Below are 13,425 nucleotides of genomic sequence, written 5' to 3' on the forward strand. Positions count from 1 at the left end.
GGTAGATGTCCGTCCACAAGTGTCATCCACAATAATGCTCTTTCATTAGGACAGGACATGCGTTACCATACATTCCGCCAGCCACACCCTAAATAAGATCCATTGAATTTAAGAAATCATGTGAATCTGAACTAATGACTTCCACTTTTACAGCATTTTCATGCAACATTACTTTTATGGCTCGAGACATTTTTAGGGATACAAAGCTAACAGTCCTTTTTTCAATAAACATATTAAAGAAATGTTGTTCTCATCATAGGCACATTAAAATAATATAACGAAGATAGGATTGCCTTTCGAGGGAAAATATACCCATCGCAAGCACCATCCGGCCATACCTTCTCTCTGCACTGCATTAACTCCAGCTTAGTGTTCTGCACTTCTTTCTGGAGCCTTTCATTCTCCTGTCGCAGAAGCTGCTGTTCTTCCGTCATCAGGTGAGCCAGGTCGTCCCAGTAAAGTTTCTTCTGTTGCGTTTGTAACCCTGAGGAATGGACCGCCAGCTCTAGAACCTGGTTCTGAACAAGAGTTCAAATTTTAGCCATTCCCAAGTATTTCAATACATTTTCGATATTTTTATTTTGTGGCAACGTACTACTTATTGGAACTAGGATTTGTTCGAGAGTGCCATACTAGTGGTTGTCGACTGATTGGGCTGGGTTTGCATATGTGATTGGATCAGGAACTACACATGTAGCTGGATTAAAATATATGCCAATACAATAAAGCTCTGAACAAGTGAGTGTGTGGTATCAATGTAGGTTCACTAGTTTAACAAGCCACAAGAGACATCTAAGTGTTTGGCAGATTAGAGAAACACAAGCACTGGCAAATGCAATAGGTATGCCACATTGTAGGTGTGTATGTGGGTCCAAGTCTAACACAGATCATAAGTAGTAACATTTGCATGGTGTTCCTAGTCATGTGTGGTATGTACAGCCAGTGCAACCTCCTGGCCAACTGTATGTTTAATTCCAGAATTTTAAAATGATCTTTTAATATTGTAATAAGTGTTCCCACTTTCAAAGTGTTATCTGCTGGAAGGTCGATGTAGTCATGGCGTGGAACCAATTAGCATCAATGTATAAACATTTACACGTTAAGTATTTTCTGACGGCAAAAGATATTAGTCCTCCTTGAGAGTACTAGAATTTTTCACAGATAGGATAACGCTGCTGGTTCTGGAAAAAGAACAGCACAATTGGCACAAAACCGACAACATTAAACATAATTTAAAGGAATAATGTCATTCTATAGTGGATGCAGCTCCCAAAATGCATCAGTTTAATTATGATTCTATGCGGTCCACTTTTAAGTACTTGGGAGTAAAGGATGCATGACCCACTGGAAGGTGCAGTTTCCAAGTAAGAATATCTGTTCTTTTCTTTTTGGGAGATGCAGTTAATTAAGTGGATCCATGCCTGGAAAATTGTGTATGGCATCACGATGACTGAGAAAGATAACTCAGGCATGTAACTGGCAAACATTGTCGTGTTTCAAACATGGGCTGGGGCACGGTGGATGGTAGGGTGAATAAAAAAATGTGCACGGAGTGTTGGGCAATAAGGAAACCATTTAAAAGGCTTACAGCTCTACAATGTACCGAAATGACAAAGGTAATGGAAAATTGAAGATGAAACAGGCCCTCTAGGTGCTAGAAGAGGTACATGATCCAGTAACAATGGATCAGGTTGTTGCTTATATCCACCACTGTGTCCACAAGCATGTACAATGCACTCAATCCTTCAGTTTATGTGGGCTGTAGGCGCTCAGCAGAAACAGTATAACCTTCATTGATCATGCAACAAACACCAAAACTACATATGACTCCTCTTGGAAGCCCAGGCTCTGACAAGTTGAAAGTCTACATGCATATCCCTGATTAATAAAGAAGAGACATTCATGTCTTATCTATATAGGAGCCCTTTCAGGGAGTAGTATGTAAACATTCATGAGATTGAGAGAGACAATAAATGTTTACTATTTTAGGACAAAAACAATTACACAGTGTATTCTCTACAGGGCTAGTAGCTCAGAATCACAGATTGAGACAATGGTACTCTTTCTTTTCACACAGCCCTCCAAGTGAAATTTGTTACCTGAATGCTATTGCTCAGATGCAACTTCAATGCAAATTTCCCATGCCTCAGTTATGGTGTACGTTGTGTGATTCATACCATAACTGTCCAATGTGAGGACCTTTTTTGTTCTATGTGCACTGAACCAGAACTATCCTTTAACTGTGAGTTTCAGGTTTCTTTTTATGATGCACTGCATTTACCTTACATAAACCCATTCTGAGATTTGCATGCACGGCTTCGGCTCTTTGTAGCTGGTATTGGTCACAGGGTCTCGCCAAAGGTCACACCCCTCTCCCAACTACAGTTGCCTCAAGCCAATCCCAGGGCCCATGCCCCATGGGCAGGCAAACACTGTTACGCAAAGCCTTTTGTGTGCAGCAGTGTTGGCCTTTTGTTTTTTGTGCACCCCAATCTGGCACTGGGTTTCAATACGTAGCTATCTGACCAATCCCATGTAAATCCAAACACCGCCATTAGTGGCTTAACGGTTTAGTGCCCCATTTTGCCCCTCTCCCGACAAACCTGCGCATAACTTGACATACCAACAGAAAGCAAAATCTGCTAACTATTTCTGTGCATATTCATCAAACTACACTGAAGTCATTAGCAAATTTCACGCAGATCTAGTGTGTAAAAGTTATTAGCAAATAAAAAAAGTTTTGACCTCCTCTTAATAGGACCTACCCCTCCCTGACCATTGGACCTGTACACAACCAGAAATACCAGCAGTGGGTGTACCTTGCTGACTGCCTGCCACATTTCATGCAATTCATTTAACACTGTCTAACTTATTAGAAAATTAACATGTTTTTGCCCCCAGCCCTCCCCTATATGAAGTGGCACAAAACTTTTTTTAATGCATTTTTAATATGAGAGGTCTCACGTTCTTACCAAATGTACATACCAATCCTTCTGAGGGCACAATGTCATCATTATGTCCTAGTACAATTGTAAGAACTCATTGTGTTATTCAGTCCAAATGCAAGTGTTGATTGTCTGTTCCCAGTCTATTACATACAGTTTTCTAAAGCAATCTAACTTCACCCAGTTTGGGTCTGCACCACCAATGACATCTGCTTACTTTGGCTACAATCCATATTCTGAGGTCCTTGCACCAAGGTCGAAAAAAAGGCCCCCCTTGTTTGTGGGCCTGTTTGAAACCCAAGGCTGTTGTATATTAGTAGAACTTATTTTGTTTAGTTAGGGGCATGAATGTTGTCCCATTACACACCAACATCCAGTTTTACTATATTCCTCACTGATCTTTGTATTGTAACATCCACTTTGTCACAGTATATTTTCCTAGTGTAGTGAGACCTATTGCAGGAAAGTACCCCTTCTTGACATGGTCAACCCCACTTAATGCCTTGCACATGATGTGAATTCGACTTGAAGTGCACTGGGTTCCTTCCTGCTAACCAGGTCCCCAGTGCCAGATCCCTTTCCCAAAACTGTACAATTGTTCCCTAAAATTGCCTTACCTTTAGCACCCTTTATAAGTCTCTAGTACAGAGGTCTTCAAACTTTTTGATGCCGAGACCCCCTCCTCAAAAGTTTTTAGGTGTAAGGACCCCCTCCTGACAAAATATTCTAGAACCCGTTACTCTCCATCAATAACCATAAACGCCCTTAATTCCTGTGGCAAATCATTTTTACGGTGGGCAAATGTTATTAAACAGTGTATTCTGTAAAAATGTTTAGGTTTTTCACTGCAGGTAGCTACGTATAAAATAACTGGTAGTTTAAGTGAAAAATACATTTAAAAAGCTGTTACTCAGTGGGAAATGCACAATAGTACATTATGACATCTTTATTGGTTTAATGCACTTCAAAGGTCTATGTGTAACCAGGGACCCACATAATTAATTCTTTGATGGTGCAGTGGGGAATAGTGACGTGCATTTTTTGTGCTATAAGGTTACGGATTGTTACAGAAAACACTGTGAATATGTAAGTCATTATTTAAAACTTGCATTTTAGTAATACCCAGATTGTACATTTTTTTTTTACAGAACTGTCCCTTCAACACCTCCTGGGGTAGTAGACTTTATACAAATTCAATTACAATTGAAAGAACACACTTCAAATCTCAATTGTTCTCTTTGCACTACCACTCAAAAAGAATGCATCTGTGTCATCACAAAGCTTTGAATGATTCAATCAATTAAAACCAGTACCTGCTTTCAAGCACCCTTTATTTACATTTTCACCTAGCACCTGTTTGTATTTCTTTCAGTCAAGCTGCTGCACCCTGAGAGTTAACTGTCTGTGGCCTTCCGTTTCGCAGCACATGACACTCCTTGAATGACACTCCAGCTAAAGCATATTAACTATTAGAATTAACCGCCCCAGGAGGGTTGGGTTTTTCCATAAAGTAGGGGAACGGCTATTTAAATATGTTTACGAGTGCTTTCACTGCAGAAACGCACAATTGCACTGTATAAATATAACATTTGGCAGAATTATCCCTCAATGAGAGCAAAGAATAAAGAATTAAAAGTTAATAGAACTAAATCTTACAAGTAATCTGCAAACATTTATTTAAAAGGAAATATAAATATTCTAGCACCAGGTGTCAAATTGCCTTTCCAGTACAGGTTTTTTATGCAGCACAATAAAAAATAGAAAATCGAAAGTATTTGTGTAGACTAGGTGATAAAAACAGGAAAAATGACACATTTCGACACAGCAGAAGGTAAGGAAAGTTCGAAGTTGGGTGGGTCTGGCCTCTTATTTCCATCCCAGTTTCCCCTCACTGAGAACGGCCTGCACCAGCCCCCCCATCAAGCCCAGATCGCACCTTTCCTTGTAGATGCAGTGCATAAACAGGCCCAACACGAGGTCAATTAAGCTAGTACTTGCCTCCTGCAGAGCCTGACTGCCTCTTAATATCGTTGTCACCAAGACCCATCCTCCTTCATCAGCTGGTGTGAAGTGTGCACAATAGGATTGCTCTTTGGAGCAGCTCCCAGTGCGAGGCTCTCTCTGGCACATTGCTCGGCTGGGGAATGCGCGCCCCCCTTCCTGTGACTCCACGGCCCCCCTGGGGGTCGCGCCCCACAGATTGAAGACGTCTGCTCTAGTATATGGTACCTCTGGTACCTAGGGCCTGAGATACCAAGGAGGGTCCCCAAATGATTGCTGGCAAGAAGTGTGCCATCCTAGGGGACCCCTCATGAAAGGCATGCAGGGCCGCTATCGCAGGCTGCGTGTTTTGGTGCAGATAAAAGTGAAAACATGACATGTCCCACATTACCGTGTGTCATGTCCCCTAAAAATTTATTTAGTTTTTGTAAGTCACCCCTACAACAGCCTTACAGCCTTAAGGCAGGGTGCTTAATGTTACATGTGAGGGCATACCTGCATGAGCAGATATGCCCCTGTGCTGGTCAGTTTAATTACTGCCAGTGCAAGTGAACAGGGAAGCCATTTTAATAACTGTGCTGGACACTGGTGAAAACTAGTTCCCCAGCTACATGATGGCTTCACTGAAAATAGAGATGACTGGTATCAAACAACTCGTATTCACAAACTCACCATGACAACAGTAGTTAATTTGTGAATACATGCACACAGAGGGCACCTCAGAGGTGCCCCTTGAAAACTTATCAGCCTCGGGTCTGCTGGCTAACTGGTCTCTGCCAGCCTACGACCGGAGACAGATTTCTGACCTCCAAGGGTGAGGGCCTTTACTCTCAGGAGGGCAGAAACAAAACCTGCTCGGCAAGAGAGTGTTTACACCCCATCCCTCAGGATGACCTACTGATTAGCATTCCTAGGCCGGTGAGCTTCAAAGAAGCTCCCACCTTTGCATTGTGAATCTGGCTTCCATTGCAGGAGTGGAGGCCGACCCCCTTTGTCCAGACCCTTTGGCATCTGGACAGGCAAGAAATTAACTAGTCAAGTAGGTGTGGCCACCACCAGGCTAGTACCACCCTTAAGGGGGCCTAACCTAATGTGGGTACGACTTTTCAGAAGTGGTCATCTTTGTTTTGGCATATTTATGAACCCAGGGACAGGGCTTTGTCCATTTCCCATCGGAAGTGTTCATACAGGGGACGTGATGACCCCAAGGGTCAGTATCCCATTGGCTACCACCCTACACTCCCCTAACACTCCTAAATTCAGTATTTAGAGAAACCCCGGCACCAGGAAATCCAATCCTGCCAACCTGAAAGATGAAGGACGGGAAGAGTCTCGTACTAAAAGAACTGAAGATCCAGCAACTGACCTGCCACCAACCTTGCCAGCTTGCCTGCTGACTTCTACAAATGCTTCAAAAGTCTTCTTGACCTGCAGCTGCTGACTCCCCAAAGCCCGGGAGACCCACCAGCACTTTACCCAGGAACTAAGACCTCCAGAGAAGTAGCAGACCTGCTTCCCTGCAACCTGCAGGCATCTAAAGACTCCTATGAAGACTTGGTGAATGCAAAAACCGAAGCTTGAAGACATCACTGCGCCTGTTGTTTCCAGCCCGAGTTGTAAGTGGGCCAAAGGTGTTATTGTGCTCCCCCAGCCCTCCAGAGTCCGAGTCGACTGTGGTTTCACCCTCAGTGAACTCAGACATCGCCTCTGCACGCAAGCCCCCTCTTTTGCGACTTCTCCAGGTAAGAAAAACCCGACACCTAAAGACATCTCTGCACCCATTGCCCCTGGGCAGCGGAGAAGATGCCCTAAGGTGTCCCTATGTCCCACAACCTTGTGACGCCGGAGCCTCCGTGTTGGCTCAGCCCGACTGGCCTCGCAGTTTGAGCCTGCAGTCACTTTACACAAAGATCAATCCCCATTGAGTAACATTGGGCAACTAACGCTGCTTTGCATCCCTGCACCTGGCCACCCAGTGCTGCTGGTGGTGTTCTGCTGGTGCTGCCTTGGACCTTGCCCACCACTCACTTTAACTACTGGAGATTGATCCAGAAAGTCACTGTACTGTACCTGAAGTCCTCACTGAATTTTCCTCCCATAGGATAACATAGCAGCTTCTAAATATTGAACTGAAAGGATTTTCTATTTTAAAACATACTTATCTGAAAGAACTGGTTTTGGTGCCTACACATATTTAAAGATGTGTTATATTTAGGTCCCGCCTAGGCAGCGCGCATGCGCTGCTCTAGGAAGGCCTTTAGCCATCGGACTTCACTTTTCAAGCAATGCACTCGTCGTGCTTGTGGCGACATCCACCTTGAGGGAGCGAGCAGCAGCACGGCACAAGCACGAGTGCAGTGCTTGAAAAGTGAAGACTGCACGCGCATGCAACACTCCCCGGGCTTCCCGATCTTGCATAAGCGCTGTTCCGATGCTCATTACCCTCCCTTCGCTCTGCGGCGCTAATGGGGCAAATCCACTGTTATTTGCAAATGTTTGAACTACCCGTGTTCTTTATACCCTATCAAGCGCCCCTCGAAGCCCCCAGGGGATAGTATGTGTGGGGTGATGCAGGACTTAACTTTGCTGCGGCGGCTACTGTGTTTACCACCTTCGTGCCGGGCTCTGGAGGGCTGCGTGGCGTTCCCGTATGTTCTTTACCCGCAGTATGCCGGAGCAGGCCTCACAATGCATCCAGTTGGCCTTGGGTCTCTTAAGCCGCCTCCCACACTAGTTTGCTTCTGCGCACCGACTGGTCGTTTACTCCAGCTTCGGCCCTTGGGTTACTCACGCTTTCCTAGGCTAGTATGTCTGCACAAGCGTGACCACCCGCTAGCCTCTCTCAACTCGGATGCACGTTGTTCCGGGGTCTGCTCGCTTCTCTCCTTAGGCCTCTTCTACCACCCCACTAGTTAATTTCTGCACACCACTTGGCTTTTCACTGCAGTTCGGGCCCCAGATGTCGCTTACTGCTTTCCCTGGCTGGTGTGTTTTCACTAATGTGGCTGGTGCTGGTCTCTCCCACCTTGCCCGCTCGTCACTCCGGGGCCCGCTCGCTTCCCTGCGCGGGCTACTGCTGGTTTCTGGTGTTTGTGCTTGATGTTGCACCCAGACTTGGAAATTTCGTGTTCCCTGGTTAGCTGTGGCTATCACAACACCTCTAGTCTATTGTGGGGAGTTGTACATACAATATGCCCCAGGATTAGGTTAGTTATTCCTTAGTTAGCTGCCATCTTGGATTGGTTTGCCCACTTAGGACGGGCTACCAGCCACAAAAGCTTGGTCAGTAGGCCATCAAGGTTCCCTGAATGCCCCAGAACACATACAGACATTTTAATAGCACAAATTAATGCTATTCCTATCATCATGTTGAGGATCACTTAAGACCGAAAGTCTGTCAACCCTCAGACCCCATTCAACACATGCTTCATTCTGCTTTATGTAATCTTTGCTATTATGTGGTACATTAATACTGAGTGTGAGGGAGTCGACACCACCCGTACCTGGAGAGCGTTGGTAGAGGGGCGTACCGTAGGATCACGCCGACCTGATGCATCCTGGGACTTGGAGGAAACGCAGAACAGTCGGTCACTATCACCATGTACTGTCTCCCTACAGCGAGACCATGGAGAAACCCCTGAAGTGGGCCGAGACCTACCCGGAAGTGAACGGAGCCCTCCAATGAAAGTAGGGGAACCAAGGAAGTGTTTGTCACGGACCAGAAGGAGGAAGGAGAGCTGGAGAAGGACGCCAGAGACCGAAAGGAGCCGGAGAACGACGTGGAAGAGCAGGAGAGTACCGGACCTGAAATCGGTCAAGGAGAAGAAGACAAGACAGAGGAGCGGTGGACCGAAGATTGGTGGTGTCCAGCGGAGGAGGCTGGGGAGCGGCCGGAACTCAAGGGAGTTGCGGCGGAGCCGGTGAGTGGTACCGCCTCCGGGGACTCGGTGGTGATGGCGGGAGGTGGGAGGCAAAATAAAGGGCGGGCAGGAGAGAGGATTATACTGACTGTAGGTTTTTCCGTTTGCTTAAAAAGCCCTTGCATCATACCGACTGCCTATCGTTTTCTGTTTTCTGTAGCGTTATACCGTTTGCTTAAGAATTCTTTAGCGCTTACTGTCAGAGTACACGCTGATATTTCTGCCTGTAATTTAGCAACGGAGTGTATAAGAGAGGGTTCAAACCACCAACCCTATGGGATTTAGTTAGTTTATGACTCCTGAATTACCCTCCTCTCCTATTCCTAGCATTTACCGATGCATGCTTTCTTTTTGAGATAAAAACATTCCCGTTCCCATTCCTGATAAAACTTCCCCAGGCACAACCAACCTCCCCCTCACTTTCCAGGTGTTGGGACTGGTAGCATCTTAAACACAATCTAATACAGAGAGTCTGACGGTTCCCTCTTTATCACCTTCTCTATGAGCCTCCGGGAGATCCCAATCAGAGTGAAGAAGAGCCCGGAACATCGTCACCTTCAAGTGCTAGCAGCTCTCCACTCGGGGCGGCCAAAGAAGACCAGGAAGAAAGACTTACTGTATTAGAAGAAAACCCTTTACCTGTTAATAAACCCTCCACTTTTGGAAAATATTTACAGCCTCCTCGCCTGTTTATCAAGCCCGCTCTCCCACACTGAAGTACTGCAAAGAGGTTGACTGTCAGTGTATACCTAATTAACGAAAAGCACCCCACCTTCGTGTGTCCATGCAATCAAAGGAAGATTCTGGACTTTATCCAATTGATAAGTCCTGACATTGTACAGTATTCTTACAATAAATTCGGAAGTGTTCTGGTCGATCTGTAGGGAAAATGTACATGTACCAGTTATCTGCATATTGGTGTACCATATTTACAGTGGTCACAATCCATATTCCCCATTGTCCCATTAGAGTGTGCAGCTTGGCAGAGGCTTTACTACTAGAGCAAGCAAAGGGGATAACCATTGTTGTCAGGTGCCTCACTCCAAGTCCCATTACTGGACAAAATCTTGCAAGTTTTTACACATGCTTGAGGTCTACTCTGTCTTATCCAGTGGGTAACATCTAGGGCAAAAATTATTTTAATACCAAAAGGATTCTTAATAACTAGTAAACCTACCCCATACTGCCCCTTAATACTTTCAAGTTGAGACCTCACTAGTCAAACACCTCAGCAACCCAAAATTTGCCTGGGGGATATTAGCTGCATATGCTAAGTGAATGTCAAATTTGGAGCATTAGTGTCCTCGGGTACCAAAGTTCTAGACAAATTAAAAAATACCTTTTCAATTGAATGCATGCCTGAAACCTAACTGCATAATTGCGTTTATTATACCCCAGCAGTCCCTACTTTATAATAAACACACACAGTCTGCTCAGGCAAAATAGTAGGCAAGCCGCAGAATTTGGGGTCTGTAAGGTCTCCTTGTGTGTTCATCAGCAACTCAGGTTTGTCCACTTAAGAATCTTGTGCATCAAACGGGTACATATTTACATAGGTCTTTTTAGTTCAAACTCAACATACCTGGCGTCTATTGCAGCAGAGCTATGTGCCTCTTGCATTATATACCCATACATTTAAAACCTTTGATCTCTTGCCTAGGAATGTACATCATTACAACTGAGCTAATAAATAAATCATAATAAATGCAAACACTTTCAAGCTTAAGAGATGTGATTTGATATTTGTAGAGGAGAAAAATAGCAGGTTTGAAATGTGTTTTTCCATGAGTAGGTGTGATTTTTGTTGGCGATTCAGAAGTCAAACCCACTCATGTTAAAATCTTTGTGAATCAGGGCCTAGGTTAGCTGGATTTAACAATATTAAAATCGACACTAATCTATGCATCCCACCTTTGCAATTTAACCACCATTCACTACCAAACAAATCACCTTATCATTAGCATTTTGTAGTTGCTTGTGTAATGACATCACTTCCTGCTTGAGAGCTTCCTTTTCTTGCTGGGTAACACGTAGATCTGATTTTATCCTCGACAAGTGAAGGTTTGCACTTTGTAGACTATCTTCTAGTTTACAACTCTGAAATACAAAGTCGATCCATTAATAATTTATATGTATTTAGAAAATAGAAAAGATTGAAGAAAAAAAAGGCGGAAAATGCATGGTGAAAAGGTGGGCGAAAACAAACAGGTTTAATACGGCTCAGTGGCATTTCGGCTCATGATTTTAAAAATACTTTGTTATTTCAGGGTTGTAGAGCACGCAAATACAAGTAGCATATTTAACATTTTTAATCATGTGATTATTGCTTCCCTTGTCATGTATGTTGTCTGTAACTGTTGATGTGTTGACTGGAGAGTTTTACTTCTGCTTTTGATTGACAAACTTACTTGACTTGAATTTATTTCTGAAAAGAATGGCTTGTTAAGAAAACTCAGTAGGAGCGCTATTTAGAACTTCTGCCATAAATTTGTCAATTTTTCATCTTTTAAGTATCTACTTGACATTTTCCATTACATATAGCTCACCTGTACCCTTTTTGTTCTTCTGTTTCAGACATTAAAATTACAATGTAGATTACAAATTAAGAAACCAGCAAGAGAAGCAGTATACTGAATATGCAGAGTTCGGCACACTGCAACTATCAATGTACGAGTATTAATCAAACATTTGTTCTGCTAAGTACACTTACTGGCTTCCATTGACTGAGCAACTATCCTAATGTATGCGTGCAAGAGAGGAAAGTTTCAAACAGTGAATGGTATACTACCTTTTCCTGAGAAGCAGTGAGCTGGGTCTTTAGAGTCTGCAACTCGAGCCCCCACGACTTCTGTTCTTGCTTCAAGCTGGCAATTGTAGTCTCTAAAAATGACACTTTAGCAGCCTAAGACGGAAACAGAAGAAATAAAACATACGTCTTATAAGCACAATTCGCTAAATTTCTGGAACTTCGAATCAGTGGCCAGGGACCATGATGAGGACAAAATAACTACACTTAATTTTTAAAGAGTTTACTATGAACTCATGCCAATGAACACTAACGTTCTGTAGCACAAGCTACAGGTTGTAGAGATTGAAGCTTACAGGAAGTGTGTGTGAACTGTTGCTATCAATCTCAGGTGTTAGTTGCTAATTTTGTTAAAAAAAATGTTTCTCCAAAGATTGACACTGCACGTTACTAATTATATATTTACGCAAGTCTCGTGTACATAGCTGCTAAGTGTGACATCCTGTGACCAGAATGTAATGAGCTGTAGGTGAAAAAAGCAATGACTGTCAGATGGGCTCTATCCTTGCAGTACATGCAGAGGTCTTGATGCCGTCAAGTGATCTAGTCAGGTGTATATCAAATTCACCTTGGACATAACCAAATATAGTATGGTCATCTTTTTGGTGATTCAAACAACCAGATTAATTTATGTGCAACTATTATTGCACTGAATGCGAAATACATTTTCAGCTGACAAAAACACAAGTTTTCCTATTAATGCTAGGGTTAAAAACAAAACTTATTTGAAATACAGTAACATTCCATACTTAAATTCGGGTGCAGGTACTGTAGACAAGTTGTATACACACTTTTGGGTCCATGAAGCAAAAGGAGAAGTAGGTTACAAAAAGCAAGAACAGAAAGTAAAGATGCAAGAAACGTTATCTAGAATGTAACTACATGTAGGGCAATTTCTTAATTGTCAAAAGGGTTTGAGCCATAAGAAAAATGCTACTTAGCAGTATGCGTCTGTTCTTGGCATGTAGAGCTGCAGAGTTACACACTGTGCATAGATGGCCACCTAGTGTTGGGCCCGGATGTTTGCAGTTTGTTTTGCTGTAGAAAAGTCTTTGGAAGTCACGGGATAGGTGACTCCACCTTTGGATGATACTGCGCACGGGCATCAGCTACATCCCCAGATTGTTTTTCGCCATTAGGGAAGTGATGGAGCTGTACAAGAAGTAGTGATGTCCATGTGATTTGTATCGAATTAAGATAATACTGAAACAGATACAGGTAGCCGGGGAGGCGGGTGGGCGTGTGTAACTCTGCAGCTCTACATGCCAAGAACAGATACATACTGGTAAGTAGCATTTTCCGTTCGAGGCATATGAGCTGCAGATTACAAACTGTGCATAGATTGTATAGCAGTACCCACACCTAGCGGCGACCACCAGTATCCGTTGCAGTAGTTTGAAACAGAGTTTTTAGTACAGCCTGGCCACAGTGGCTTGTTGTTTAGTTTGCACATCTACACAATAATGTTTTGTGAATGTGTGCAGTGTAGACCATGTAGCTGCTTTGCATATATCATCATGGGGAATGTTCCCTAAAAATGCCATTGAAGCCCCCATTTTCCTTGTAGAATGGACTTTTGGAGGAATTGTTATCGTACGTTTGGCTTTCTGGTAACATATTTGTATGCATTTAACAAACCACCTAGCTATACCTGATTTTGATATTGGGTTGCCTTTATGTGGTGGTGAAAAAGACACAAAAAGTTGTTTAGTTTTATGAAAAGTTTGTGTCCTTTCGATGTAGTACAGTAATG

At 43.5% G+C, this 13,425-nt stretch overlaps 1 protein-coding gene across 7 annotated transcripts in view; it reads right to left on the reverse strand.

The window, feature by feature from the left end:
- Positions 1-13,425, reverse strand: part of NIN (ninein) — a 321,323-nt gene that overhangs the window by 60,728 nt on the left and 247,170 nt on the right. For all 7 annotated transcript variants that reach the window (XR_015299899.1, XR_015299898.1, XM_086937310.1 and 4 more), the window contains 3 exons: positions 11,655-11,768; positions 10,817-10,963; positions 339-518 (listed from right to left, as the gene is read on the reverse strand). Coding sequence is in view for 5 of the 7 variants with exons in the window: in XM_086937310.1 (XP_086793436.1) it covers positions 339-518; positions 10,817-10,963; positions 11,655-11,768 (441 nt within the window). In the remaining 2 variants the exon portion in view is untranslated. The remainder of the gene's footprint in view (positions 1-338; positions 519-10,816; positions 10,964-11,654; positions 11,769-13,425) is intronic.

The sequence above is a fragment of the Lissotriton vulgaris genome, chromosome 9 (genome assembly GCF_964263255.1).
Source record: "Lissotriton vulgaris chromosome 9, aLisVul1.2, whole genome shotgun sequence".
NCBI classification, from domain to species: Eukaryota; Metazoa; Chordata; class Amphibia; order Caudata; family Salamandridae; genus Lissotriton; species Lissotriton vulgaris.